The sequence below is a fragment of the Eptatretus burgeri genome, chromosome 6 (assembly GCF_056783735.1).
Source record: "Eptatretus burgeri isolate ZD-2024b chromosome 6, Ebu_testis_v1, whole genome shotgun sequence".
Taxonomy (NCBI): domain Eukaryota; kingdom Metazoa; phylum Chordata; class Myxini; order Myxiniformes; family Myxinidae; genus Eptatretus; species Eptatretus burgeri.
The window spans coordinates 59,674,473-59,699,842 of NC_140966.1; the positions used below are offsets into that span (position 1 = coordinate 59,674,473).

General features: G+C 49.1%; 1 protein-coding gene across 1 annotated transcript in view; it reads left to right on the forward strand.

Moving 5' to 3' along the window:
- The window catches only part of LOC147024889 (hepatic and glial cell adhesion molecule-like), a 61,757-nt gene that overhangs the window by 17,015 nt on the left and 19,372 nt on the right, over nt 1-25,370 (forward strand). The window contains exons 2-3 of the mRNA XM_085887053.1: nt 9,995-10,327; nt 10,805-11,086. Of these exons, the coding sequence (XP_085743179.1) occupies nt 9,995-10,327; nt 10,805-11,086 (615 nt within the window). The remainder of the gene's footprint in view (nt 1-9,994; nt 10,328-10,804; nt 11,087-25,370) is intronic.

Consider the following 25,370-nt stretch of genomic DNA (forward strand, 5'->3'; position numbering starts at 1 on the left):
GTCGCCATTTTGAGTTCCCTGCTAACGGCCTTCATGCCCGCCTGCAGGCATCGGCCCATGTTCTGCGTCTCACCCCGGAGCTTTTTCGTTTCTTCCTTCATGTTTGCTTCCATTCCGTTTATTTGCTTGTTCATTTCGTTTTTCATTTAATTTGTATTTGTATCCATCCTTTCGTTCATGCCTTTCATTTCGTCTTTCATATCCGCATTTATTTGTGCCAGCATGGTGAATAGCTGGGCCATGTCGGGTGCGCTTGGGTGAGCCGTTTCGGCAGGGGTCGGGGAAGGGTTTTGGTGGAGAGGGGGAGGGGAGGTGTCATACACCGCGGCCGCTGCCGCACCCATTTCGGACTCTGGGTTCAGTTGGGCGAGTCCGTGTTCCTGTACAACCAACATTTCCTGGACGGGGATTTCATCCTGAGCCATGGATTCTACACATTCTACATCCATTTCTAATACCCCCGGCTCCCGCTCGCCTTGAGACGCCATCTTGCTTCTCTTAAAGGGTTAATTTAGCTCGCTCGTAATTTGGAGGGAATCGGGGGTCGCTCCTCTCACCCCTGGACCGATTCCCGTGAATTTAATTGTAGACAGGAGAGCCCGTTTTCCCGTTCTCCATTACCAGTGCTGCGAGGAGGGCGATGGGTTTGTGTCGCACGACCTGACACCAGTGTCGCGGATTCGCGCCCGCCGGCGTGCGAACGGCCACGTAACTCGAATCGCGGCACGTCGCCCACCGGACGGACAATCCAGTCGTGACCCTCTCGGACTAACGCCGGGAACCAGTCACGGGTGGACCTTTCGGTCTCACCGCGATCGAGCCAATCGGCCCCCGCGTGGGATAGGGTTGCTCGCCAAATTCGACCTACCTAAGTACCCACACGGAGGGTAGACCGGGCGATCGCACCTCGCCGCAGGTCGACTTCGGACACGGGCGACTTAAGCGACCCGTTCCGTACTATCGGGATAACCGAGCGGTGTTATTCGTCGGCCTCGACGGTTCGATTAATTATCGGGCGTCTTAGCCCACGACCAACCCTTTACGTGAAGCAAGATGGGGATTCAATGAAAGAAATGACGAAGCGAAGCGGGAAAACAGTTCAATAATAAGCACATTTATTTCGCGATGAACGGAAAGCACACATATACAATTCCACCAAAAGCACATGGAAAAGAAGAAGACAAAAAGCAAATGCAACAATGCAGATCTATCCGACTACCGGGCACTCGGCAACACTTATACAATTTTACTTCACAGACGGCGCCGACAACACATATTCCCAAAGCAAAAGAAAAGAGAACCACCCTCCAGGATGAGGGCGTAGGCGGGCCTGGGGCCGAGACCGTGTCGGGCCTACCCGTCTGATGATGAGACGTGAAGTGGCGGTGGTGCCTCAACTCCGCGGGCCTCGCGGACAGTGGCTGGCAGGGGGTGGGAAGGGGGCCCCCTTTTGTCGCACTATCTAAGCGCGGGGGGAAACAGGAGGGGGTTGCTGATGCTCGGGGAAAGGAGGATTTCACAAAAATCTTGGGTCCCGCGACGAGCGTCTCCACCACGACCTCGGTCGCGCCGCCGGCCTTTCCCTCCGCAGTTCCTCGAATCCGACGCGAGCACCCCCTCAACCGCCTTCGCCGCCGCCGCCTCTCCACAGCTCCGTCCTCTTCACTCCGACTCCGCGAACTCCCAACTGCGAACTGCCACTTCAACTCAACTCTTCCTCCGCTTCCAACTCAACTGTTCCTCCTTCGACTGACGAACGCGGCCCCTTATATCCCCCGTGGCCTCGCTCCTTCATCTTTGACCCTCTGCCTCCGACCTTTCACCTCTCTTGCTGGCTCCCCATTGGCCCGAGGAAAAGTGGGCGTGAATGCTTTTTGATCCATGAATTTGCATATAGCGACCGCCCTCCAACGCCCTGGAGGCGGGGCCAAATCGCCCCTCGCTCACCGATTGGACGGAACAAAAGTGGGCGTGAGTCGTTTTGATCCGTTTTTCTCGGAAAGTCCGTGATGCTTTTGAACACGCTGCTCGGTGCGCGTCCTACACGAGTCCAGCATCGGTGCCCACGAGTGGCGCGAGATGACGGTGATGCGATGGTGGCGAGTTATGACGGTAAAGGTCGTGGCGGTTGTGGTGAAGCGGCGTCGTGGTTGGTGGTTGTTGTTGTGATGGCTGTTGAGACGTGGTTGGTGGTGGTAATAATGGCGGTTGGTCCAAAATAAAGATAGTAAAAGAAAAACGGCTATCCTGAAGAGTCGCAGCCCTCATGAATGACATTTATCCCCTCTAGACAACGGGTTTGGGCCGAACTACACATATACTTACCGAGATATCTCACCTAAGGGACCTGAATGGTGGTTTGCGAATTTGGTCAACCACAACACTACCCCCTCCCCTTTTTACAGACTCGTCCCGAGTCGTCAAATTTTCGTGTGCCATCATGTGTAGTTTTCCCCTAGTACATTTTACCTACGGATCCCTGAGTGCGACATTCATGGTATTCGTGTCCCCAAAATAAATAACCTAAGGGCTGAGTAACTAACTAAACAAACTCACTCACACGGACGACTTAAATAAAATTGCCGGCGCTAAGACAAACATGCCGGGGGCGCACTCATATTTACAGTACATCTTAACCTTAACTTACAAATTTTACACTAAACCATGGCCCAGGATCAATGAACTCTGCAAAAGAAAAGCAGTTAGCAGGAAGCCAGGCTGCTCGCATGCAGTCTCTGGCTCAAAACAATGCAGGTGACAGGGAACGTGGCTGGCTGCTCACACGCAGTCCAAGGCCTTCCCTTTTGAACTGAACGCAGTGAACCACAACGGTGCATGGGCTGCACAAACGTAGTCTCCGTGCCAGCTCAAGTGGCACACGCAATGAACACAACGAATGGATAGATGAATGGTTTGAACTGAACGCAGTGAACCACAACGGTGCATGGGCTGCACAAACGCAGTCTCCATGCCAGCTCAAGTGGCACACGCAATGAACACAACAAATGGATGGGTGAATGGATGGACGCAAACACGGTGCACGGGCCGCCACTGCAGGCCCGTGTTGTAGCTGCCAACAGGGCAGTTCTTGCAGCTTGCAAACTGTTGCCTTGATCCTGGCGCACATGGCAATGAACAGGGGGGCAAAGCAGAAATTGAACGGGGCTGGTGAACGTGGGCAGTGGGCATGGCAAAGGCAAACACAGCCCGCAGAAGAAGGCCGCTGCAGGCAAACACAGCCGGCAGATGAACTGGCCGGCACAGGCCTTGAAGTACCACAGCTGCAGATGATCCGGCCGGCACAGGCCTTGCAGCAACACAACAGCTGCCGATGAAGTGGGCCGGCCTCTGCCTTGCAGCAACACAGCAAGCAGATGAAGCTGGCCAGCCTTTGCCGTTCAGTGGAGGTTGGTGGAGGGAGTGCGGTGGTGCTGGCCACTCGGAAGGCGGGCTCGGACCTACCCTACGGTCTCCCTCCCAACCTATCGCCTTTGCCTGTCACTGTACATACCCACTCCCTTAATTTGTCAAACCCCAATTTAGCCCCAACTTAATTTTTTTTTTTTCTATGTTTACTTCCCCTCTATAAATCGTCCCCTAACCCCCTGTACTGTCCTTGTTCGGCTAACCTATCCTGTCACCTAGCCTACTGCCAACCCCTACGTTCCCTTCCCGGAGGGGAATAAGGGAGAGCTAACGTCCTGTGTCGAGGCCCAACGAAGCCTCAGAATGGCCTCCCCAGAGTTCGGCGATCTATAACCAAAGTGGGTCCAGCGGCCCACAACGACAGCGAGGGGATGGATGGTGCGGAGGGGTACATCTCCTAATCTACCCTAACCATTTAACTGTTAAACTACCCCCGGGGCTTTCAACAAGCGCCTCTCGCTTAAACTATTGGTTCTAACAACCCAGATTCCCGTCGCCTGTGTTGGTGTCCTCACAATTTCGGGCCTCGCCCCCCAATTTTCTCTCCGTGCCCTCACACGGTCTCATGGCTGGGACACGTGGCTCCCTTTGGCAGGCACAACCCTCTGCCGAATCTCCCGCTATGGCACCCCCGGGCACTACACTGCCTCCGAGCCTACCAGCTCCCTAACACCGGGGAGTGCCCCCCATGGCACCTCCCCTGAAACGCACACGTGGCAGGCTGGCTTCCCAGGCCCCTTTCCGAGGGTCACCCTTGCCCACAACACTGCCCACGCGGCTAATGGCGCCCCGGGCCCCCGCACCAAGCAGGCGCACCCGTGCCCACTACGCTATCCCGGCCCCCCATGGGCCCTTGGCCTACCACGGCCGACTAGCCTGGTGCCCGGGGTACCCACTCAGCGATACTCACTTTTCGCAGCCACGCTCCCAGCCCATCAACAGGGCTCCTGCACCCCTCCAAACGGGTTTCGAGCCTACACACCCACCAACAACAAAACGACCTCCATTTTTCAATTTAACTAACCCAGCTAACTTACTTCATACTGACCCCGGGGTCCCTTGGGCGGGAGTCACTCCTCCCCCCAATCACTCATCGCACCATGCATTCCCCATTCACTCCACTCACACAGACCCGCTGGCCTCACTCACTCACCAAGCACATGCTCCCACTTCACTCACCAACTCTCTTCAACACACACACCACTGAACTCTGCCATCCTCCTAACTACATCCCCTAACGAACTCGTGCTCCCACGTCGTCCCTTAAACTATAACACGTTCCATTTAACACTACGTAGCTAAGCTACGTCCCCGCTACACATCCACAAGTCTGTCACTGTCTCCCAAATCTATTCCCATTTTCCCATCCTAAATCTGGCTACAATCCCTCTAACTAATCCATTCCAAGGGCCCCATGAGGACTTACCCCTGCCCCATGGAGCCGGTCTAGCTATGCTAACCCTTCCCCCTAACTAGTTTCCATCCTGTGCCCAGGTAAGGGGGTCTTCCACCCCTTGCCCAGGAATCCTGTGCACCCGAAAGTGAGGCTTGTTTTTTTTTTTCTTTTCATGCGCAGCACCAGCGCGGCAACTCAGAGCTCGCGCACTTTGCACCTGCCCGTGACGTCATGCAGCTGCACGTGTTCCTCGTCCCTCCTTGGACGGTACCATCCGGCAGGGATACCCCTCCTGCCGGATTCCAACCCCACGTGCAGCCATGGCGTCACCGTGCGCATTAAAAAAAAACAAGCCCCACGTCTCGAGGGGTTCCCCACGCGAACACATGTGCTTTGCCCGTTGGAGCTTAACACACACGATCGCGTGGAGAACCCGTCCGGTCCAAATCCATAATCCTGCCTAAACTTTGTCCGTCCGCGGGATCGGCAAATCCACCACGTGCGTTTCCGGACCGGGACTTCACTCTCGCAAGCGAGCACGTGGTGGCCTCGTGCGTTGCACAGCACGGACCTCGTGCTCACTGCTGGGTGAACCCGGCACGGTCCCCGAAACAACTACAGCCGCTACTCGGCTTTCTTTCTTTACATGTCGCCGTCGTCGCCATTCGACCCACGCACACCTGCGTGTTACGACGCTCACACTCCATTCCATTACATTCACACCGGGAGACGCGGCTGCGTGCTCCCGCATGCCAACCGACATCTCCCTTACATACCGCTCTCTCACACACACGGTCTCCCTTGCACTCGGCCGTTCACTCACGCATGCTACCTCCCTCGCACACGTGGCTCCACGCACTCGCGGCCTTCCACTCACTCGTGCCTCCCTCACACGCGGGGGCACTCACCCGCGGTGCCTCATCCACACACCGTGCCTCACTCACACACGCGGGGGCACCCAACCGCGGTGTTTCATCCATACTCCGTGCCTCTTCCACACACGGTGCCTCATCCACACACGGCGTGCTGGGAAGCACGTACTCCGGCACCATCGCCACCACACCACTCACACACGGGGTCGCTTCCACACACGGGGACGCACTCACACCTTGCACCACACACACAGGGACAACCACACTGGGGATTCGTGTCCCCACAAGGGTCTCCGGGGCCTCTATACCCCCCAAGCTCTCCGTGCACCTGTCCACAGCACTCCTCCCCTCGACCTCGCAAAGCACGACCGAACTCACCTGGTCGTGACTCACCTCAAGGGGGCAGACTCCCTCCCCTCGTTCCTGGAGGAGGCTATCCCGCTGCTCGCACCAGGCCTCCACCCAGTCCACCAGCTCACCCCCATTATCCACCACTACCTCTGTGTGTGTGTGTGCGTCACTTACCCCGTCTTCATCGTGTAGTCTTCCCTCTATCGTTCCCATCTCCCGTGTCTCTGCCAACTCTTCACCCTTTACCTCCCTTGTCTCAACTATTATTTCCGTTGTCGTCACCTCGTGTCTCGTCTCACACGTTTTGGTCTCCCCATTTAATTTTTCCCTTTCGGTCACCGTCGATTCTTCTGTCACGACCCTCGCCCAAAACGCCCCCCGAATTATTTTTTTACCCGCCTCCACCGCGGGCCTGTCAGCCGCTGCACCCCCTTCCAGCTCGTTCGCTCCTCCACGTGGAGTCGCCATTTTGAGTTCCCTGCTAACGGCCTTCATGCCCGCCTGCAGGCATCGGCCCATGTTCTGCGTCTCACCCCGGAGCTTTTTCGTTTCTTCCTTCATGTTTGCTTCCATTCCGTTTATTTGCTTGTTCATTTCGTTTTTCATTTAATTTGTATTTGTATCCATCCTTTCGTTCATGCCTTTCATTTCGTCTTTCATATCCGCATTTATTTGTGCCAGCATGGTGAATAGCTGGGCCATGTCGGGTGCGCTTGGGTGAGCCGTTTCGGCAGGGGTCGGGGAAGGGTTTTGGTGGAGAGGGGAAGGGGAGGTGTCATACACCGCGGCCGCTGCCGCACCCATTTCGGGCTCTGGGTTCAGTTGGGCGAGTCCGTGTTCCTGTACAACCAACATTTCCTGGACGGGGATTTCATCCTGAGCCATGGATTCTACACATTCTACATCCATTTCTAATACCCCCGGCTCCCGCTCGCCTTGAGACGCCATCTTGCTTCTCTTAAAGGGTTAATTTAGCTCGCTCGTAATTTGGAGGGAATCGGGGGTCGCTCCTCTCACCCCTGGACCGATTCCCGTGAATTTAATTGGAGACAGGAGAGCCCGTTTTCCCGTTCTCCGTTACCAGTGCTGCGAGGAGGGCGATGGGTTTGTGTCGCACGACCTGACACCAGTGTCGCGGATTCGCGCCCGCCGGCGTGCGAACGGCCACGTAACTCGAATCGCGGCACGTCGCCCACCGGACGGACAATCCAGTCGTGACCCTCTCGGACTAACGCCGGGAACCAGTCACGGGTGGACCTTTCGGTCTCACCGCGATCGAGCCAATCGGCCCCCGCGTGGGATAGGGTTGCTCGCCAAATTCGACCTACCTAAGTACCCACACGGAGGGTAGACCGGGCGATCGCACCTCGCCGCAGGTCGACTTCGGACACGGGCCACTTAAGCGACCCGTTCCGTACTATCGGGATAACCGAGCGGTGTTATTCGTCGGCCTCGACGGTTCGATTAATTATCGGGCGTCTTAGCCCACGACCAACCCTTTACGTGAAGCAAGATGGGGATTCAATGAAAGAAATGACGAAGCGAAGCGGGAAAACAGTTCAATAATAAGCACATTTATTTCGCGATGAACGGAAAGCACACATATACAATTCCACCAAAAGCACATGGAAAAGAAGAAGACAAAAAGCAAATGCAACAATGCAGATCTATCCGACTACCGGGCACTCGGCAACACTTATACAATTTTACTTCACAGACGGCGCCGACAACACATATTCCCAAAGCAAAAGAAAAGAGAACCACCCTCCAGGATGAGGGCGTAGGCGGGCCTGGGGCCGAGACCGTGTCGGGCCTACCCGTCTGATGATGAGACGCGAAGTGGCGGTGGTGCCTCAACTCCGCGGGCCTCGCGGACAGTGGCTGGCAGGGGGTGGGAAGGGGGCCCCCTTTTGTCGCACTATCTAAGCGCGGGGGGAAACAGGAGGGGGTTGCTGATGCTCGGGGAAAGGAGGATTTCACAAAAATCTTGGGTCCCGCGACGAGCGTCTCCACCACGACCTCGGTCGCGCCGCCGGCCTTTCCCTCCGCAGTTCCTCGAATCCGACGCGAGCACCCCCTCAACCGCCTTCGCCGCCGCCGCCTCTCCACAGCTCCGTCCTCTTCACTCCGACTCCGCGAACTCCCAACTGCGAACTGCCACTTCAACTCAACTCTTCCTCCGCTTCCAACTCAACTGTTCCTCCTGCGAACTGAACTCCTTCGACTGACGAACGCGGCCCCTTCTATCCCCCGTGGCCTCGCTCCTTCATCTTTGACCCTCTGCCTCCGACCTTTCACCTCTCTTGCTGGCTCCCCATTGGCCCGAGGAAAAGTGGGCGTGAATGCTTTTTGATCCATGAATTTGCATATAGCGACCGCCCTCCAACGCCCTGGAGGTGGGGCCAAATCGCCCCTCGCTCACCGATTGGACGGAACAAAAGTGGGCGTGAGTCGTTTTTGATCCGTTTTTCTCGGAAAGTCCGCGATGCTTTTGAACACGCTGCTCGGTGCGCGCCCTACACGAGTCCAGCATCGGTGCCCACGAGTGGCGCGAGATGACGGTGATGCGATGGTGGCGAGTTGTGACGGTAAAGGTCGTGGCGGTTGTGGTGAAGCGGCGTTGTGGTTGGTGGTTGTTGTGATGGCTGTTGAGACGTGGTTGGTGGTGGTAATAATGGCGGTTGGTCCAAAATAAAGATAGTAAAAGAAAAACGGCTATCCTAAAGAGTCGCAGCCCTCATGAATGACATTTATCCCCTCTAGACAACGGGTTTGGGCCTAACTACACATATACTTACCGAGATATCTCACCTAAGGGACCTGAATGGTGGTTTGCGAATTTGGTCAACCACAACAATATATATATATATATATATATATATATATATATATATATATATATATATATATATATATATATATATGTATGTATGTATATGCCAAGTTTCAGGAAGCTTCGATGAAACTGTAGGCTGTGAAACCAAAAGTCCACAAGAACAACAACGCGAGAAAGACTTAGAGATCCTCCACGAGGATCTAAAGACAGGGTCGGGCAACTAGATTCATTGTAGGCCTAGCGAGAGACAATGACAGGACAAGGAGTCACAGTTCAAGAGTAAAGGAGAGGGGAGTTAGGCCGATGCCTTTCACTCGGAGAGTGGTGAATGCATATAATGGTGTCCCTGCAAGGATAGTGGCATTAATGACAGTCAGTGGATTAATTGTTTTAAAATTGAGTTGGATAAGTATGTGCAAGTAGTAGGGATGGGGGAGTCGTGAGATGTTGGGACGATTGTGCAGACTTAATGGGTCTAATGGTCTCCTCCTGCATTCAACTGTGATGTATATGTCAACTAAACAGCCATTGTGCACAACCCATCAAGTGAAAGAACTTATCTTTAAAAAAGCCAGTAAATGTTAGTCGACTGTAAAGTACATTCCTCTTAACCAGGTGTGGCCTACACTGATAACCATATACTGATTGCTGAAAATTGAATGATAAATGTACAGTACAACAATGTACCAACAACTGGCTTGTAGTGCACCTGGACCACTAACTTCTTCAAACCTGCAACACAAACTACCACTAACATTGCGAACTTCTTCAAACCGCAATTTGCACCTGTCGAGGGGGCAGCACCATCTGGGCTTAGTTCAGGTTGAATTGAGTTTTCAGCAATCAAATCGTTTGGAGAAACAATGTTGGAGCTTTCAGCACTTTTTGGGTCCAATTACAACCCCACACCCTTCCACCATATGGAGTGCCTTTGATTGGGATGAGAAGGGAATCATGGCGACAGAAGGAAATCATTGAGAAGGAAGTGTATTTGGCAAGTGCACATGAATTAAAAATGATTATAAGTCAAACAAAGTTAATTTATTACAAAGTGTGAATTTCATCAACAAAAACCATGGCATTTTGTGGCTTCTCTCCTCCATTCCCCCATAGTGGCACTCAATGTAACAGGTGCAGCCGGCCCCATTCAAGGTGTGGCCGGGCATGCAGCTCTACTTGAAGTGCGCTACAGCCTGCCAGGTGGACGTGCATCTGCACTAGTACAGTGGCGCCGCCTTGCACCACGTCCAGCCGCAGTGGGCCAGTGGTTTGCAGGCGAGCCACTGTCAATCCAACCAGATTTCGTAGAGCGCGTCCGCGTCAGACTGAACGGCTCCTTGGAGATCTTGCACCTAAAGCCGAGTGACGAGGGCGTTTACGAGGTGGAAATTTCCATTACAGGCAGTGTCGAGTCTGGACATCACTCCATGCGTCTTACGGTTGATGGTCAGTAAAGCCCCTGGCACCCTGATACAGTACTAAAGAGATAAAGCTGGCTATACAATGAGGTGATTCATGCATACACATCAAAAGTAAATACTAATTATGGCTCAGTCTCAGTCTGTGACAAACACAGAAGCAGTCACTGCATGGAGCAGTCATAGCGGCTGCATTGCTAACCACAGCGTCAATCATCCCACATAGGCTTTTGAGGCCTTGTATTAGCAAATCATCAGCTCCCTGCCCCCCATCCCTTTGGAAATGAATCAATCCACGTACACGTTTCTGCAAATAGAAACATGTCCAAGTGCTCTTTTTAAGAAACTTAAAATGCTCTGTTGTACATTCACCGTCCTCTTTGGTGATTTGAACAGATATCTTTCACAGCATTGTGGATTCAGTTGTGAGATGTTCACCAAATAGAAAGACAAATAATTTGTTATCTCTTTCTCTCTTTCTCTCTTTCTCTCTTTCGCCCTTCAGTGCCAGTGTCGCAGCCTGAAGTGTTTCTTTCCACCCCTGTGGCTCTGGAGCTCAGTGATGAAGTGACGTTACTCTGCAAGCACATCAACGGTTCTCGACCTCGATACTCATGGCTCAAAGGTCACGAGGCCCTGGAGAACAGCTCCAGACATCAGCTTGCTCCAGACCTAAACTCACTCATCATCGGGCCTGTCGAGCTCGCGGACAGTGACGAGTATCGCTGCCGTGTTGAGAATGGTGTGAGTGGTGAGACAAGTGCTCCAGTACTGCTCACTGTTTACCGTGAGTATGGAGTCAGCTCAAGCCTTGAGAAGAGGGATAGGAGAATTTGGAGCTGGGATGTGTGATTAGTCCAGGAGCAAAGACCATGGGAAATGGTTATCATTCAACCCCCTCTACAGCGTTAGTCTGCCTTGATATTTTGGTGGAAGGGACCCTGTGAAGCAGTTCCAGATCGTAGGTGGTTTCAAATTGTGGTTTAGCCACACCACTATGTAAGCGAGGAGGTCGGGTACGATGACCGCCTACCAAAATATAAGGGGTGGGGTAACGTAATTGGCATTATCTTTGTACAGACTCATTTTTCAATATTGAGACATCAATGTATTTATATTACTCGTAATTACAAAGCTCTATCAGAATTTACACAGTGATGGGTTACTTATTGTAATATCATGATACCGGAGGTCAAAATGTCACGCAATGTTTAGTTTTTGACAAATTCACCTCGGCCATGTCCCAAATGAACATTCCCAGGTGAATGTGCATGATCTCGGATGATATTAACAGTCATACATTGTTTATAGTAATAGTACTGTATTAACCGTCATACATTGTTTATAGTAATAGTACTGTATTAACCGTCATACATTGTTTATATTACTAGTACTGTATTAACCGTCATACATTGTTTATATTAATAGTACTGTATTAACCATCATACATTGTTCATATTAATAGTACTGTATTAACCATCATACATTGTTTATATTACTAGTACTGTATTAACCGTCATACATTGTTTATAGTAATAGTACTGTATTAACTGTCATACATTGTTTATATTACTAGTACTGTATTAACCATCATACATTGTTTATATTAATAGTACTGTATAAACCGTCATACATTGTTTATATTACTAGTACTGTATTAACCGTCATACATTGTTTATATTACTAGTACTGTATTAACCGTCATACATTGTTTATATTACTAGTACTGTATTAACCGTCATACATTGTTTATATTACTAGTACTGTATTAAAGGCCCTGTCACACCTTGACGATTTAGCTGTATCATTTAATTACAGAGATCAGACCTTTCCTATAGTTCTTAATCAGGTTTGCACAGACTGCAGCAGGGATTTTGGCCCACTCCTCCATACAGATCTTCTCCAGATCCTTCAGGTTTCGGGGCTGTCGCTGGGGAACACAGACTTTCAGCTCCCTCCAAAGATTTTCCATTGGGTTCAGGTCTGGAGACTGGCTCGGCCACTCCAGGACCTTGAGATGCTTCTTAAGGAGCCACTCCTGAGTTGCCCTGGCTGTGTGTTTCGGGTCATTGTCATGCTGGAAGACCCAGCCACGCCCCATCTTCAATGCTCTTGTTGAGGGAAGGAGGTTGTTGGCCAAGATCTCACGATACATGGCCCCATCCATCCTCCCGTCAATACGGTGCAGTCTTCCTGTCCCCTTTGCAGAAAAGCATCCCCAAAGAATGATGTTTCCACCTACATGCTTCACGGTTAGGATGGTGTTCTTGGGGTTGACCTCATCCTTCTTCTTCCTCCAAACACGGCGAGTGGAGTTTAAACCAAAAAGCTCTATTTTGATCTCATCAGACCACATGACCTTCTCTCATTCCTCCTCTGGATCATCCAGATGGTCATTGGCAAACTTCAGACGGGCCTGGACATGCGCTGGCTTGAGCAGAGGGACCTTGCGTGCGCTGCAGGATTTTAATCCATGATGGCGTAGTGTGTTACTTATGGTTTTCTTTTATACTGTGGTCCCAGCTCTCGTCAGGTCATTGACCAGGTCCTGCCATGTAGTTTTGGGCTGATCCCTCACCTTTCTCATGATCATTGAGGCTCCACGAGGTGAGATCTTGCATGGAGCCCCAGACCGAGGGAGATTGACTGTTATCTTGAACTTCTTCCATTTTCTAATAATTGCGCCAACAGTTGTTGCCTTCTCACCAAGCTGCTTGCCTATTGTCCTGTAGCCCATCCCAGCCTTGTGCGAGTCTACAATTTTGTCCCTGATGTCCTTAGACAGCTCTCTGGTCTTGCCCATTGTGGAGAGTTTGGAGTCTGATTGATTGAGTGTGGACAGCTGTCTTTTATTCAGATAACGAGCTCAAACAGGTGCAGTTAATACAGGTAATGAGTGGAGAATGGGAGGGCTTCTTAAAGACAAAACTAACAGGTCTGTGAGAGTCGGAATTCTTACTGGTTGGGAGGTGATCAAATACTTATTTCATGAAATAAAATGCAAATTAATTATTTTAAAATCATACAATGTGATTTTCAGGATTTTTGTTTTAGATTCCGTCTTTCACAGTTGAAGTGTACCGATGATAAAAATTACAGACCTCAACGTGCTTTGTAAGTGGGAAAACCTGCAAAATCGGCAGTGTATCAAATACTTGTTCTCCCCACTGTATGTGACCTTGACCTTGCTGCCAACCCGCTACCTGTTCAGCTGTCACTCAGAGTGTCATGGTTTTTGGAAACAGACACCATCCTGGTTTCCCAGCCAGACTGTGCATATATACAGGTAGTGGACAAAACAAATGGAAACATCAATGCAAAGTCATTAATCGTGTGGTTGAAAATGATGTGCGGCCAGTACGCATCATAGCATGGAGACCACTTGCGTCTGGCATTGTGCAGGAGGGATGCGGCACCATTCTTACACAAGAAAGTCAATCAGCTCACTCATTTTTGATGGAGGTAGAAAACGCTGTCTCAGGTGTCATTCCAGAATATCCCATAAATGTTCAATTGGGTTAAGATCTGGTGACTGAGAAGGCCATGGCATATGGATACCTTCAGTGTCATGCTCATCAAACCATTGGGCAACCACATGTGCTCTGTGGATGGAGCCATTGGGGAGTCTCCTCTTGCAGCCATGATAGCCATAATTATAGGCAACTAGGCCTGTGCAGCATTTTTATACATGACCCTAAACATGCTGGGATGTTATAGACAGACGGACAGATGGAGAGCAAAACTATAGTCCCCTCCAGTGAAACCAAGTTAGATAATGAGGGCAATTGGATAACCACGTGTCCTGAATAATAATAACAATAATAATAATAATAATAATAATGGGTTCACTCACTTCCAAGGAACTTCAATGTAGGGAGATGTCATTAGGCCCACCTCACCTGTGCTATGGTTGTTTTCTGTGCTTTCACATTTTTTAAATGCTGAGCATCAAGCAACAAAGTAGCACACACCATTTTAAAGTCTTTGGTGTGATTCAGCCAGGGTTTGAACCACTGACCTTCCAGACTCAAAGCAGACACTATAACCATTCCACCACCGGGTCTGGTTGAAATTTCCATACAAGATGGCTGCACAAGATGGTGATGTTTTCTTATCTGTGCATTTGATCTGTCCAAATCATTTCAACGTGGACGTTGAAGTTGACAATCACATTCTGCATTGTCAGCCATCTTGTACAACAAATGCAAACCGAGCAGGTTGAGGATCGAATCTTGACCGACCCAAGATTATTATATTCATCATGTCAATTCAGAAGTGAACATTTCTCTTGGTCCTGTTTTGCTTGATGCGTTGTTCTCACTGTAAAGTGTTCTATTCCTGGGAGCAAAACAATCATGATGTGCACTGAGCCGTGAGCAGACCTGTCGTCTTCTATGTTCTCAAGGGCTGTGTGCGCGAGGTCATTGCACAACCTCACATACACGATGGGGCTTGCGGACCTGTTCACACAGTGCACTGACCTTCTCATGATGCCGCCCTGGTATTGGCACACACCCCTCTTTTTATATTGTGCTCCCTCATTTGCTTGTACGTAAATTTCAGCTTTCACATTTCATCCAGACAGTGGTTTGCAAAACGATGCACACCCCTTGAATAATGACTGTCCTGGAATGTAAAAGAACACCCCTTTAATTTATAGAACTTGATGCCAGTTCAGCCTGCATGTCATTTTCTGCTGAAAGTACCAGCATCTCTTTGACCTTGAAAGAGTGTCGAGGCAGGAGCTTTGCTGTGTCCACCCTTTTGTCGTCTTGGGTGTCACATGAGATTGGGAGTGCTATAACAGAGGCCGTGGGAACACGATGATGCGACAAGACCAATGAACCGTTTCATGTGCAGGATTTACTTTTTACACTTGGCCGAGTTACCCCCCCTCCCCTCCTGCACAGTCGTCCTGTGAAGAGTTTCCTTGTTTCAGGACTAGGTGAAGGTTTTGCTAGTTTTACCTCTTCTTTTTCTCTGTAGCCCTTCACCTTTAGTGGCTCTCAGTCTTGTTTAGGGCAAATTTCAAGAACAAAAACAATTAAATGAGGAAGCGTCCCTCAGGAACACTTTGCTCGATTTGAAGGTGGGGGATAGGTGAGAGAAGCAACATTTAGGCTGTTACAGCACAGGAACAGTTTGTTGTACGAACGAGGCATAATATTAAAGACAATACAAGTAAAACTTATGAAAAGTTTTGTGTCCATGTCAAATTTGAACTACCCTCATATTACATAGAGGACAAGAAGACTACGAGATGTACAGTTGAAAAAACATAGTTTATGGGATTTCGGTATATAGGATCTCAGTTTCATGAGCTGATATGGCAGTGCCAAACAGACCGACTTCGATTTGTCTATGTACTGTGATCAGATTCGCTGGGAGGTGGGTGATTCGAACCCCGCCTGAGTCACACCACAGACTCTAAAAATGTAATGTTCTGCTTCCTTGCTTGATGCTCAGCATTTAAAAAGGATAGGTTGGCTACCATTGTACATTCACAGGCAGGGTCATTCATCAATGTGTGTGCCGTCCTTCGGATGGACGTTAAACTGCCGTCCCGTCTACCGGCATTCATTGGTAGATGTTAAAGACCCCGCGGTGTCCTTCACAAAGAGTGGGTGTGCTATCGCTGGCACCATGAACAGATGACAAATTCCTGCACTTACCAGCAAGGGGTACTGCATTAGCGGCATAGCCACACCCTCAGCCAACGATACTACCCCACAGCCTTGTACTGCATACGAACAAAGAACCATCGTTATTGTGGAAAGAACCCGTGACGTTGCTGTTGTAATGGATTTCCAGCAGAATCTTATGTTGAACTCCGGTACAGGGCCTTACATGAGGTTCTGATGGAACCGTGTCTGGATTAGATCACTTTGGTTCAGCTTGACTGAGATAGCCCAGGTCACAAAGGATCTGCATCTACACTGGACAACTGAAGTCATGTAAAGGAAATATGGAATGAACATAATTTTTTTGATTTTGATGAACCATACTCTTCACAGTGCGTCGGTGCTGCTGAAGCATTTAATTGGCAAGGGTTATACTGGCTGGTTTGTCCATGCTCTATCCATTTAAATAGATGCTGAGCATCAAACAAGGAAGCAGTACGTACCATGTTAAAAGTCTTTGGTATTTGATTTGAACCACCGACCTCCCAGACTCAGAGCGGACACTCTATACCATTATTCCACCGAGTCTAGCATGAACACAATAGATATAAGATCTACCACTTGATCCACAACTTGTAAAAGCAAGAAAACCTTCCCATCATTGTGTCAGAACAAAGATGTGAAAAGCCCCTGGTTTGACCAATGCAAGAGGGTTGATGACTGAAGATTTTTAGAAACGGTTGTAGGAGTTCCACATCGCTCACTACATGATCATCTTCATTTCCACACACTCTTTTTCATCCCTTGTACAATACTCTTCTCATACAAAATTTAGTGTCTTTCTCTAGCTCTGGTTTTCTCAGTTCCACCAAAGTCTGGGTCCTTAAAGCACACTTCAAGGTACGAATTCATTTTCTCCTTGTGAGCATGGATACATCATTCGCTCCACGTTTATCTCACCTGTGGACCCAACTTTCTCATTCTGTCCAACCCCATTCTTCGCTCCAGGCCTTCAAGACAGCTGTTCACCACCCATCCATACCATTATTTTTTAATATCCTAATCAACTCTCCCCAGGGCCATCTTTTTGCAGGTTTTCATGTGATCACGTTTCCCAGTGCTCCCTCGCACTGTTCTTTGTTGTTTTTCTTTTTGTTGTTGTTCCATATCTCCTTCTTCCCCAGTTTTTGCTTCCATTTGCACTTATATCCAGCTTCTTCACCTCCTGTGTCCTCCTTCCTCTCTCCTTAATCTCATTCTTCCCTCTGTTCTTTCTTCCTCCAAGTCTCCCTCTATATTTGTCCCTCCACGCTGCTGATCGTGTGTTCCCCCTCTTTCTGCTGTCCTTTTCGTTCTGCTCTGATCTGCATTCTCGCTCCTCCAAGATCCTCGACTTTGTTGGCAAAAAAGTACTTGCAGACAAGATAGGGAATGGAGTTTATCAACTAAAAGTTGATTAATAAATGATTGATGGGAATATGTTTACTACCGTGGGAAATGTGGGTTGATGCTTCTTGCACTTGTAGCCATAGTCAGAAAAAAAAGAAACAAAAGGATATTATTGTGTGATACCAAGCTAGTATTACACATGCAGTAAGAACTCGTTTTCATTCCACCTTGACAATGGATCTGATATGGCACACCCATTAACATTGTCTTTGAGGTTGTGATTTATCACTAGGAGGGCTGTCGGCATCTTTTACTTGTTACCTCTGCCAACGAAGGTGGACAGGAGTTATGTTTTCACCCCTGTCTGTCTGTGAGTAGTATATCTCAAAAAGTTATGGATGGATTCGGATGAAACTTGGTGGACAGGTTGGGTGTGTGACAAAGAAAAATTGATTCGATTTTGGTGAAGATCCGAATCTGGATACGAAATCTCTTTAATTTTTAAAGTGATTCTTCAAGATTTGAAAGATGGGACCAAAAACAATATATAGCATGATATTTCAAAATTGTGGATGAGTTATAACACTGAAGTGTTTACAGACTGGCTGACTGACTCATCTACGGACTCTGCTCGATCGTATAAGCTCCCCGGAAGTACTTTCCAGGTGAGCTAATAATGTCTGAAATACATTTTCTACCAGTCATACTGTAAATACCACCCAGAAACAAACACTGCCTGGAAACAAATACCGCCCGGACACGTCCAGAGACAAACTCCCATCTGGACATAAACACCGCCCGGACGCATGTGGAGACAAACACTGTCCGGAGACATATTTAATCTGACCATGCTGGCTTGGCAAACGATTTTCAATCGATTATAACAAACATCACCTAGCGATGACCAGTGTCAAACAATGTCCGGATTGGACACATGAACACTTTTTTATCAGTCAGAATTGCTGCTTTTGTGCTTCTTTATTTATTTATTTACCATTGAGCTTTAGTGTGTCTGTCCAGGCCATAACATTTTTACCAATTGAGCTTTTGCCATAACATCTTCAACAAACCTTCATTTTGAGAATATGAAGAACACCAGGCCTGATTAACAAAATTTACAATTATTTTCACTGACGTTTTCATCAACTTTCGTCCGAATACAAAACGGATGCAGACAGGCTTTGCATTTCGAGATGCTTTCTAGTTCATTATATTTGATTAAGTCGATAAAGTTATTTCCAAAAGTATGCAATTGAAACAAGTTCTATGCTGTGAATAAAATATGGCAAATAATGTCATTTTGTCTCAATGGTGATGCTGTAAGGATTAACATCCCTTCTGAATGCTGTATGCTGGGAACAGACGCAGAACAATTTTGCCAGCAATGGGGTGCAACGGGCCCACAGCTATTATCAATCAAATAAATAGTTATGCAGTAACAACATTTATTTACTGTCCCAATAGTATTTCATCACAACTACTGTCCTTAACTGAAGGTCTGTCTCATTCTTGGGACTGGGGCATTCTTATGTGTCCATTTCACAAAAACAATGCAGATGTGAAAGGCTTGACATTTATGATGTCATGTGTCGCATTAAAGTTTACTGTCTGATCCTCACGTTGAAATTCTCCCTCACTGTTGTGCAATCCAATTAGGTTTAGTTTTCATGCAGAAGCAATACATAAATTCTACAAACTACAAGGGCACTCGGTAGAGCGCATACCTCCGCCACGTAATGCCTGATCCACGAGAACATATCAGGCCCAATACATTTTTGAGATATCATGCTCTATATTATTGTTGTCCCTATCAATAGTGAAGAATCACTTTAAAAATTCTAGTAGTCGCATACGGATCCGGATCTTCACCAAAATCTAATCAGTTTGTCCTTGTCACACACCGAACCTGCCCACCAAATTTCATCCGGATTCATCTGCAACTTTTTGAGATATCCTGCACACAGACAGACAAATAGACATAAAGAAGTGAAAACATAACTTCATCGTTGGTGGTGGAGGTAATTATGTAAAGACACAATACTAATACTACAAGTTTTTGGTTGCTATCGATTATCTTTTAGGGTACTGATGGTGCCTGTGCGAGTGCGAATTCATCACTGTGAGTTTTCATATGCTTACAAACATGTGACACATGAGAAAACGTCTTTCCGCTGATGGTGCCTTTGTCGGGTGACTCCTTCATGTGAACCCGCATGTGTTTCCGGGCATTAAACAAAGTTTGGAAAGTTTTTCCACAAACGGAGCAGTTGTGTGACCGATGCTAGTATGAACATTCGTGTTCATTAACATGAACATTTTGGAAAAACTTTTCACACAAACAGAGCACTTGTTTAGCCAGTCTTGGGTATGAAGTCATATGGGTTTTCAGATATCTTGGCTCCACAAATGCCGTTCCACATAAAGAGCACTTAACGTCGTCGGTCTCTGGTTTGACTTTTGAAATGAATGCAAATGCCAGACTCTTGAGAAAATTATCTTTCACACACAGTGCACTTTGTAAGGGCATTCCCATTGGTTGTTATCTCCATTTGCAGGTTCAGGAGGTGGGAGGAAGTTCTCCCAGATCTCAAAATCTCCACATCCTTTTTATGCCTCCGGTATTGAAACCACCAGTGGCATTATGTTTTTGGGCTGTTTGGTAAAGGATCATGATTCATGAACCAAATTGTGAAAGTTCGTTCTCATATCCTCGTTCCAAGGGCTCTTTTCAAGATCTTCACTGAACCTCTGACAGCCTCCCCTTGCAGCTCGTTTGTCGTGATATTCTCCAGAATGATTTTTGATTACTCCATAATATAAGGGTTTTCTTTATCATTCCTGTAGCTCTGACGATCACTGGTACAATTTCAGCTTTCTTCAATTTTCACATCCTCTTGACCTCATTTTTCAGATCCTGGTATTTGGTCATTTTCCTGATTTCTGTGGCATTTAGTCAGAAGTCATTGGGGACTGAAACCTTGATCAACAATGCCGTTTTTACCTTTTTGTATTTGAGCACAATGTCCGGATGCAATGCTTTGTTTGCAATGTTCACACTTGACGGGATCATCTTGTCACACGTGAGCATCACTTGTTCATTTTCAAGGATCTGACTTGGTTTGTGTTTCCATGATTGTTCTGGGATCAGGATGTTGAAATGTTTACAGATTTGCCAGTGGATCACTCCACAGACGCTGGCATGTCTTTCTGTGTACAGCTGTTCTGACATGAGTTTTTTTACATCCTTAAAGGAGGTGGCTGGTACTTTCTATTTCTACCCCACAAAACCTGCATTTGTCTGATTGGCTCAATCCCACCATTTTCGTAAAGGCATTCGTGTAATGTCCTTGGTCTTGGCAATTGATGATGACTCGTTCTCCATCCCAATTAATTTGACCTCTTCTTAGACTGTCCATAGAGCCTTCCTTGTCGATCCCTGTCCTGTCAAGCTCTCTTTTTTTAATCTTCCTGCTCTTTTGTCATTCTCCCATTTGTTGGAGTATATCGGCTGATATATATATATATTTTTGTAGTTTTCCTTTTTTTTTCTTTGCAATCATTGGGGCTGTGTTTGTTTCTGTTTCGTTTTCCTGTGTGGTATCTGTAAGTTGCACCTGTCTTTGGAAACTTGTTGTTAAATGGATTAAGGATTCCTTTTCTGGTCTGTTGTTTTCTTGCTCATGTACAAATCTCATCTGATAGTCTGTTGAGGTTTTCACATTGACTGCTGAGGTCAATTAAGAAGTTACAATTTTGAAATTCAACTCACGTGAAGATATTCGAGAGGTTATCGAATGTGTGGAAATGTAATAAAGCCATGAACAATGGTGTCTCCATGTGTTTATAAGTATGGCAATGTATTCAGCGATTTGTCGGTATGATGATGAGACATTCGATGATATGAGTGAGGAAAGTGAAAAAAAATTTGAGTGCTTTATCATTAAGAAACCATTGTGGCCTGTTCCAAGTCAAGGCATTGTTGAGCAGTCTGAACAAAATGGTGAATTAAGACCCCAACAAGCTCGCAGAAGGCTGACTCAAGGGCTGACCAAGGATGATGCCTTGATGAAGGATATAATTAAATAAGGCCGTTAATTATCTTCAAAAGGGGTGTTTTAATTAACCCAAACACCCAATTTTCATTCATGCACTCCCTTGTAGTTCCCTTAGTATGCATGCAAAGTTCCAGGCCACTCGGTTTCATGGTTTTGGAGTTATGAAGGAGACACACACACTGACATTTATTATTAAAGATGATGTTTCCCTCCCATCTCTTGCCTGCTGTCGACCCACGCCATTCCGCACAGCCAAAAACGATCAGGCCTGTTGTGTGGGATCAGAATATTGCTTGGGTCGAGTTGTGAAGTGCACAGGAATATGTTGCGCTGCGCATCGACAGCGAAGCAGTCTGCGCTATAAAAGCAGTGCTGTGAGTGGGTGTGGCAATCAGCTTAGTTCATCCTACTATTAACTTGCAATTGGTCACTGACTTTGACACCAAGACAAATTTTTATGACAAACTCGAGACATCAAAAAGCGACATGTATCAAACAAACAGTTTCAATTGGAGCATTTCAATTGAATGAGATGTGGCAATAAATGTGAATTGTTGCTCCCAACTTGTAGTGTGGTGTAGCCATGCCCACGGGGAGGGGCATGATGATGATGCATGATGGGCGTGATGGTGGAGGAGTGGCCGTGGGGTTCGGCGAGGGATATGAGGTGTGCACGCCGTCTGAGGCGTCGTAGTAATTCTGGAGTCTGCCGGCTCGTGAGTGTACCGCGTACGGAATAAAGGAGAGCCGCGGGCACAGTACGCCCGCGCTCGCACTCGTGCACACAGCCCGGCTCGACTGTTCCTCCGCTTCGTGTCTGCCTGCTAAGTATCTCCCAGTACAGTACAGTATAGTGGCGACGAGGATCGGCGGATCGGCGTGTGTAAGGGCGGTTCCAAGCTACGGAACCAAGTGTCTCACGGAACATGGCGGAAGGTCGCGGCACGGCACACGGACGTGTACCCGTGTTCGGGGGAGATGAGTTCGAGTTGTTTTCTGAACAGTTGGGTTGCTACTTTCGGGCAAATGATGTAGAGGATGAAGAGAAACGCAAGGCGATCTTGCTCGCCTCGCTATCAACGGAGCACTACCGCCTGCTGAGTGATTTGGTGGCTCCAAATAGACCCAGTGATGATATGCTATCCTTTCAGGACATCGTGACGAAAATGAAGACCCACTTGGCGCCGGAGAAGTCGTTACATCTCGCGCGGTTCCAGTTCGATCATCTCGCTAAGGGTGGCGAGGAGCGCGTTGCGGACTTCGTGGCACGAGTGAAGCATTCGGCTGTGCCTTGCAAATTCACGGCAGAGGAGCGTCCGACAAGGCTCAGAGATCGTTTTATTTCTGGTCTGCGAGACGCAAAGATGGTAGCGGCTATCCTGCGGTTAACCGACATCACATTCGACTCGGCGGTCGTGACTGCTTCGTCTGTCGAACAGACGCTCACGGATGTCCGTGCCATTGCTGGCCAGGACGCAATGAGTAGCTCCAGCTGGAGTATGGCAGCTAATCCCGAAGTCAATGCGGTAATCGCACAAGTGCCGCGAGTCACGCAGCCCGGAGTCCGAGCGGTGGCTCAAGTGCCGCAGGTCGCACGCGCGCCTGGCGGTGCGGGACGAGGGGCACCGCAGCACGATCGCACCGGGAGCGAAGGGGCACCGCAGCACGGTCGCGCCTGGAGCGAAGGGACTTTCCGCGGCTGCTGGGGGTGTGGGGGTCCGCACCTGCGACAAATGTGCCCGTATAAGAACACCGTGTGTTTGCATTGTCACAAGGTGGGACATTTGAAGCATGTGTGTCGGATGGCGGGGGCCTCCGTTGGGGTCTTGGATGACGAGGTGCGAGAGGACCCCAGTGACCTGGAGATCGGCCTGCAACCGGGGCCTGACAATGCCGGCGAACCAGAGCGGGAGATGCAACCACGGTTGAGTCTGTTTTCCGTTGGTTCGGAGATGACGACGCCTTTCACGGTTGAAGTCGAAGTGAATGGCCAACCTACTGTGTTTTGCGTGGATACCAGGGCTGCGGTGTCGGTCATGGGTGAGCGGGCGGCTCGTGGTCTTCGCGGTATTCGCCTAGTCAAGACGGCCTTGTCGTTATACACGTACACCGGTGAAGCGATTGCACCGCTTGCGAGGGCCGACGTCTCAGTGCGCTACCGAGATCGACGCGCCCGGCTCTCGGTGTTCGTTGTACGAGGGGAGGGGCCCCCCCTGTTGGGTCGAGACTGGCTTGCGCACCTCGGACTGGGTCTCCGGTTCGTACCTCCAGATGTGCCGGTACTCTCTTCGAGGCCTTCATCGAGTACCGAGGGCGAGGCTCTGGCGGGCGGCGAGAGCCGTATCAGCTCTCGCGATGAGTTCCCGCGCTTCGCTCGCGATGAGTTCCCGCGCTGTGGCAAGGTTCGAGAGGCAATGCGCATCGGTGTGGTTCAGGCAGCTTCAACAGGTGGCGGTGGGCCCGTGGCGTTAAAGGGAGTCGCGAGTCGCAGCATCAAGTCGACAACCAAGAAGCGGACTCGTGATGCGGGTTGTGGGTTGTTGTTCATGGCATATGTGTTTTTCCTTGCTCTATTGATGCAGTTTAACGTTGTTGAAATAAATGCCAGCAGTTCTCGTGTAAAAGTGGATGTGACGGAGATCATTAAATGGGAATTGGATTATGATCAATGTGATGTAGGGGCTTCAGGGACGGTGGTGGCGAATAAAAAGGTTGAGTTGGCCGTCCACTGTCCCGGGCCGCAGGTAATTGCTTTGTCATATGCTGGGATTTTATCAAAAAAGCGCGCTGTACGGAAAAATGAATTTGCGATGCTTCGAGTATTATTCGTAATGATTTATAACGAGCCTATGATTGCAGTGTGGTTTAAGTGGAGTTGCTCCTGTCTAGCGGCCGTGTGGGTCTCGGAGATCGACTCGGAACCAAGACTGGTGCCCTGGTCTGCGTTACCTCCACCTCTGATTGCGAGCACAACTCGCTGTGTTCGCTCAAGGCCGTTTGGACGGGCGTTGGCGTCTCGACTGATGGTGGTGCGTGAGTTGTTTTGGCGCATTAAATGCATGCAGCCAGCGGCGCTATTCAGCGCCCCCGGCCAAGGTCTAAGGCTGGCGCCACGACTTCCAGATAGCGGGCTGCCGGCCTCGGGACGTTTATCTACGTCGGGTCTGCCTGGGGGGAGTGGGCCGGAGGCGTTTGATGGGGCCGGAGGAGGTTAGCTCGAGAGGTCGTTACGACCTTGGCCAGAGTCATGTCAGCATGGGCCACCTGGGGGGCGTTTTTGCTGCATAATGCTGCTGTGCTTCTCATTTTGCTGCTTCATATCGGTAACGCGGTCAGACCTGACCTTTGCTGCTCCACTCGCTCGCATCGACACATTATATGATGTGGTGTGCTATTTTCATTTTATTTCCATGATTATTATACGAAGTCCTTCGTGTTCTGCATGCTTCTTATAATACTGATCATTTAATAATCATACTTTTAGGAGGGAGGAGTGTGGTGTAGCCATGCCCACGGGGAGGGGCATGATGATGATGCATGATGGGCGTGATGGTGGAGGAGTGGCCGTGGGGTTCGGCGAGGGATATGAGGTGTGCACGCCGTCTGAGGCGTCGTAGTAATTCTGGAGTCGGCCGGCTCGTGAGTGTACCGCGTACGGAATAAAGGAGAGCCGCGGGCACAGTACGCCCGCGCTCGCACTCGTGCACACAGCCCGGCTCGACTGTTCCTCCGCTTCGTGTCTGCCTGCTAAGTATCTCCCAGTACAGTACAGTACAGGCTCGATGACAGAACACGCTGTTTGCATTTTTGCCACCCCCATCCCCACTCCTTTTGGAATCCCGTGTGGGCATGAGCAACTTGCTGGCCAGTTAAATTGGCAGGCAATGTGTTGGGCAAATCGTGGCCCAGTTTAGTTTGGTAGATGGCACAGAGAGAGTAGTGTTCAGTTTGTAAGCCCCACGTGTTCAGCCAAGCCGTAGTTGCCAGTCACACTGGGAGCTGGACC